This window comes from Tasmannia lanceolata, unplaced genomic scaffold (genome assembly GCF_043159265.1).
Source record: "Tasmannia lanceolata isolate RefF3 unplaced genomic scaffold, GAP_Taslan_0.1 ptg000012l, whole genome shotgun sequence".
Taxonomy (NCBI): domain Eukaryota; kingdom Viridiplantae; phylum Streptophyta; class Magnoliopsida; order Canellales; family Winteraceae; genus Tasmannia; species Tasmannia lanceolata.
In genome coordinates, this window is record NW_027518689.1 from 41,102,869 (window position 1) to 41,109,168 (window position 6,300).

Consider the following 6,300-nt stretch of genomic DNA (forward strand, 5'->3'; position numbering starts at 1 on the left):
CATTTTGGGGAGGCACAATTCCCACTTTTTGGGGAAGCGTTGAGATTCCCGATTCGGAATCACAATTCCCCAATGCAGGGTTTGATTCATGCTTCCTTGGTCTAAACCATCAAATCCCCACTTAGACATATCTACCAATCCTATGCCTGATACATGGCAAGCCTTTAGGCATGGAGTCTACTAGCATAGGTATCATACTTATATGCTCAATAGACACTAATTAATACTGAATCTATATTGGTACCCTAATAAGATCTCCTTCCACTTTGGCCTTAATCCTGTGGTGGACCACAACATCAACAGTCCAAATCATCAAATTGGTGTGCCACATGTGTTGGGTGGGCCCAGGTCCAAACATACCATTCCTCTCAGCAAGGGCAATGTCGTAATTATACACACCCACACCTTCAAATAGAAGCAAAACCTCATCCCCAAAGATAAGAAGCACCATGTTCTCCTTCAACCTTTCCCCTCTTCTCCAAATCCCTCCATTGAAATCCCCCAAAACCTGCCCTTTCCTCCATGGATCTTCTTCCCTCACTCTCCCTCCAAAACCCACTTCTTCCCTCTCCCAAACTCCCCCAAACCCTAATTTTCTCCCCACCATTCGAGCCATGAAAAAAATGCAGGGGAGAGTAGTTTGTGCCACCAATAACAAGACTGTTGCGGTGGAGGTGGTTCGACTCGCACCCCATCCAAAATACAAGAGGAGGGTTAGGAAGAAGAAGAAATACCAAGCCCATGATCCTGAAAACCAGTTCAAGGTTGGGGATTTCGTACAATTGGAAAAGAGTAGACCCATCAGCAAGACCAAGGCCTTCGTTGCAGTACCTGTAATGGCGAGAAAGGTGCCGAAACCCGTCGAGGCCGTGCCAGAAGAGCTTATGATTCCAATGGAGTCTCAGCAGAATTAGACAATCGATTGTAACGAAACCCATCTCTTGTTTTTTTTTGGTTTTTCTATCTTTTGTGTCCTTGTTTGTTGATGGGCATTTTGGTTTGTTTGATGTTAAAAACAATGTTAGTGTTATTGGGATGGGTACTTGTTATGTTTCTTATGTAGATTGAGTTGGGTTTTGCTCAAAGTAGTTTATGCCTTTTGGTTTTAGCTTGTGTTTGAACTATATGGATTTTTTTTAGTGTTTTGAGTGGTAGAATTTTCTGAATTGGTGATGTTATATTGTGGTTCTTTTGTGTATTTGGTCGTTCTGGTTTTGTAACAGAAGTGGGTCTTGCGTGTCGCTAGCATCTGGGCATGGATTACAGCTATTGGGTAGGATTAATTGGATATTGAGAATTTCTATCTCCTTACTCATTTACATTATCTAAAACTGTTGGACTGTAATGTTCACACCCAATACCTGTAATTACACAAGTGTTCCATGAGTTCGGATTGCCTCCATATTGGATTGGATTTTTTTGTTGCCTTGATGGCTTGAAAGAGCCAAATTCGGATTTTTTCCTGCGTGTCAGTTTGGAATTGATTATCTATGATCTTAACCCACAGCCTGTTCTCATTTCAAAATATGAATTAAGAGGTAGATTCATTGTGAACCCACATTGATGAGATTTTGCAGTGAATGGTTTCATGCTTGGTTGGGTTGATTCACTCGACATTAAGTGTAGATCTACATTCAATTTCATCTTCGGTGATGAAATTCTTTTGGTGATTCACATTTGTTCTTTGTTTTCCCCATTTTCCTCTATAAATTTGGTCTTATATCCTCCTCTATTTGGGCAGAGCATTCAGCTTCAAAGATCCTCAACCCTTCAATATGATTGGTATACCTCTCTACCTTTATTATGTGGCTCTTTATAATCATGTTCACACTAACAACATAATGTTGTTCTACCGTGACCGTTAGAAGTTGGATGTGGCTCTTTATTTTTTGGGACACCCTGTTGAATTTGCTGTTACTCTTTGCTTACTAAAAGCTTGTTTATACTTTGATGCAGGAGCTTAAGTTTGTTGCCTTGATCATCATTTATTAGACCAATATTGTTAATCTTGAATTTTGATGTTATATTGATTTCTTTTCTTTCATTTGATCCCGTCATGTTATGTTGATTGTTTCCCACCAGTCCATGCGTTCTCTATATTATATTTTCATCCCTAGATGGGACTCATGGGGTCACTGAGATCATTAAAAAGGCCATTTGGAAATGTGAGGCCATATGGAAGGAAGCTCCCCTTGGTAGGAACTAGGAAGTAGTAGGAAGCAAGTGAAACTTTTTTGTTTTTCTAATTATCTGTACTTTATTGGGCCTTTGAAGTATTTTATTTGGATAGAAATGCTAAATGCTGGAGAAGCATCAAATGTCCAAGTTGGTGCTCATGTGATCAATGCGATCTTTAAGAAATCCACTTGAAAAGAAGAGATCATGTATTAGGAAGTTCCCCTTAGTAAGATCGATTAGGAAGCAAGTGAGACTAAATTTGCTAGTTACTTTTACAATGTTGGGTCTTGCAAAGAATCTGATTTGATGAGACTTCGCTGGGTAGCATGCCATCAATTGCCCAAGCATGATCCTTGTCGAAGGAATTATGGGTAAATGGTTACTCCATAGAAAATGGAGGTTTTAGCACCCGTTCTATGTAGGAGAGATGAAATTATGTTGATGGAATTTTTTGATGTAAGGTGCTTCCTATGCTATTTTGATGCGATGATTTTGGATAAGGGACTCTTGGTTGAAATTTGGGACTCCATAGTTAAAAAGACTTTGGGTTGACTCCTGGTTGGAAATTGAGACTCTATAGTTAAAAAGACTCTGGGTTGTCTCCTAGTTGGAAATTGAGACTCAATAGTTAAAATTTCGGCAAGTTATTTTCTTGTGAAAACTCCTCAAAATTGTATAACTGATACCCTTCCGTAGACCCATACAGTCTTAAATCATATATGGAATTGATATTTAAGTGAAGTGTGTATGAGTAAAGGAATGTTGAGTTAGGGAGATACCATGTCCTTCAAACTTTTAAGCTGTCTTTGTTTGCTAGTGGTGGTGGATCTCTGAAGCTTACGTTGAGTTGTGGGTAATAATATTTCTTGCCAAGCATGCCCTAAAGGAATTATACATTAGAACATGGTGATGAGAAGGTTGTAAGCTCAGGTGTTTGGATGGGATAGAGATCGAACATATTGACAGGTAAGGGTTAGATAAATGTTCATAATTGTTATAGCAAGATGTTTTGATTCTAGATGGAAAATAATGTAGGATCTTTTTAGTGGATGGGTGATGGGTAGCTAGTAAGCACTAGGCATGGGCTGCTACATGCAGAAATTTTTTTTTTAAATGAGCTCCTTTAGTTGGTATACAAACCTAGGAACCTATTAGGGTGCGTTTGGTTCGTCAGAATCGGGAATAGGTATTGGTATCTGAAACCAATTTACGCGATTCCGTTGTTTGGTTTCATTTGACTAAATGGAATGAGAAAAGACGCATGACCCCGAGCGGAAAAAAGAACGGAATATCGGGTGGGATGTGATACCCACCTATAGGGGAGGTATTATGATTCCCAGAATCAGATAAAAAAACGGCGTAAAGATAATATCGATATTTGCTCGATTTTTTTTTTACCTTGCTTCCAATATTAGGTTTTCAAACCTCCGTCCCTCTCCAGCTTCTAAAATAACGTCGTCATCTTCCTCTCCTCTTTCGTTTGGTTGCCCTACAAATCAAACCAGGTGGGTATGCATCTCTCTCTATATTGGGTTTTGGTGTTTTTCCGTTCCTCTGTTTTTATTTCAGGATTTCGAACAGATTAGTTGCCATCTTTCATCAGAAATTCGGATTTTCTTGTGAATTGGGAATTTTTCTGTTTTGAGATTCCTCTGTTTCCTTAAAAAGTGGAATTTTGAAGGGAAGAAGAGAGAACCTCTTGCTCGAAGAGAGGCTTGCATTGCACGTGTTGTGCAGATGTCTTGTATTCTACAGGACCCTGACGGACTAATGTGCGCGACGCACACGCGGGTAGTGGCGTTGATATATAAGCCACATGTTAGGGTTGCGGGATTAGGTTTTTATTCTTTTGTGTATTCTTGGCCAAGAAGAAGAGACTTTGTAACCCTAGACCGAAATAGTGAAAATCTTCCCCCCGTGAACGGAGGCAGTGCCGAACCACGTAAAATCTTGTGTTTTTTATGTGATTGTGTTTCTCTGCATCGTTCTTTTGCTATTTTGTTGCACATCGTGTTCGATCTGTGTTGAGAAGTATTTCTCTGATTTTCTACAGCATGTGTTGCGAAATTTGATCTTCGATGTTGCCATGTGAGTTGGAAGGTACCAGATTCGCGCTCATCTTCTTCTTTCTCAGCACTGGAAAACTAACCCCTCCCCCTTCTACTAGAAGAAAGTTAAAAAATGCAAAGAGAAATCTCTCTCTCAAACCCAAATATGAGTCTCAATCTGATTGCTTCTAGTTGAAACCTACATATGGGTTGCTCTCTCTGGTTGAAACCCAAATATGGGTATCTCTCTGTCTCTATTTTAGATTTTCTGTAATTGTGATATTTTGCTTTTTTAATTTTTTGGTTTGGTAAGCTAGGATTGGAATCGTGGCTTTGGCATCCTGATCATTGCAAGCCATTAAAAATGATTTTTTTTTTTAATTTCTTCTGAGTTCTGATTTATGTTAACAATAACAATTGATGACCATTTGACAGGGGATAGCATTTGGCGATTATTGATTGAAATAATTATTGAAAGTTGATTCCATTCCGACGTTTTCTACACAGTACCAAACACTAGAATGGGAATCACGATTTATTCCATAAATAAATTCCAGCGCTTCCACAAACACTAGAATTGGAATCGTCATCCGTTTACGGGGGGAATTGGAACTGGTTTAGAACGTGATACCACCCTTAGAAGAAAGGCCTCTCCGGATTTGCACCTCCTCGGCTTATTTTGCAATCCGGTTGCATACCTATCTCTAATGGCTTTGGTAGATTAGCCCTCTTAAATCCATCTGGAGGCCTTTTGTGCCCTTTTTCGAGGCTAGTCTTCTAGATGGGGCAAAAAGGAGTGAGACTGTATTTCCATTTGTGGGTTATATAGGGACCGTGAGACCAAACTTTTGGGTCAATGGCCCTCTTTTCAGAGAATTCGACCCATTTGTGGCCTCTTGAATCCGTTGTTGAATAGCTACCTTCTTTGGCTGGCTAGGACTGCTCTGAGATCTATTTGTTGAAGGGTGGAGGGGATGAATATTTTGGGATCCTTCCAAGAAGTTTTCTCTTCTGGTATTTGGAGCATTTTGCTAATAAGAAAAAAGTATAACTTTTGAAAAGAGAGGTGTCTAAAAAAATCTCCTCTTTTTAGGCCAATGTCGACTTGAATCTTGTGTGCATTGTTTCAGGAGCCCTCCTATCAAACGGGCTTTGTTTTTCCATTCAATTGGTATTTTGTGCCTTAATTTTACAAGAGCATTGGAAATGTCAGATAGGTGGGTTTGGGATGTGTTGTTCATGATTATGATGTTATAATAGTGCATAGTTATGGAGGACCTTGTTGGTTAGATGCTTGCAAAAGGATCAGAGTAATTTAATTGTGATGACTCACACTAGGAAATGAAGCACATTCACCAAGGGTGTTCACGTCTTCACAATACTCAAGAATGCATTTCTGGTCAGAATTGTGCTTGACAAGTGTGTTCATTCGATAAAGCTCTGTTTGGATGCAGATGGATACCGTGTTGATTAGTGGTATAAGTAGTCACTAGGGAGGAGACAAACTTTTGTAATGTTTGATGTACAAAGGATTTACCTGCTAGAATAGTGATAAGCAGTGTTTGGTTTCCAATCTCGTAAGTAATGGGAGGGGGTGTCATTACCAATATATAGAAAGAGAATAAAGAGAGGGAAGAGAGAGAAAGAGAAAAGGAGAGCTCATGGGCACCACATCACCAAACAAGCAATAATTAAATATGATTCTTGTTTGGTAGTCTCAATGGATTGTGATGCTAAATTGGCAAACAAACATCAAAAAGTGCATTATTTTGCTTGGGGTTGCTTAAGGCTCCCATGCAATTGGCATCCAAACAGAGTCTAAAGGAGCACATTTGGTGAGGGGGCATATAAAAATTGTTGGTTGTGAAGATGTACTATCATGGGAAAGGTGAATTGGGTGAGATGGATGGTCCAAGCGCAATATCGATTTCCCACATCAAAATGTGGTGTGTAATTAATAGGGTGGGAATGTTGAAGTTAGATTCAGGGAGTGAGAACAAATACTAAAAATGTTTCTCTTGTTTGGTGAATTGAGGTGTTTTCACTATTCAAATGCAGGAACTTCTTTTTCTTA

General features: G+C 39.4%; 1 protein-coding gene across 1 annotated transcript; it reads left to right on the forward strand.

Moving 5' to 3' along the window:
* The first annotated feature begins 421 nt into the window (after window positions 1–421).
* On the forward strand, window positions 422–1,108 carry RPS17 (ribosomal protein S17). The gene has a single exon (XM_077391459.1). The coding sequence runs from the start codon at window positions 450–452 to the stop codon at window positions 912–914; it is 465 nt and encodes a 154-aa protein (XP_077247574.1). The 5' UTR covers window positions 422–449; the 3' UTR covers window positions 915–1,108.
* Window positions 1,109–6,300: the final 5,192 nt, after the last annotated feature.

Coding starts and splice junctions, on each gene's coding strand:
- RPS17 (XM_077391459.1), top strand. CDS start 450: ATGTTCTCCTTCAACCTTTCCCCTCTTCTCCAAATCCCTCCATTGAAA.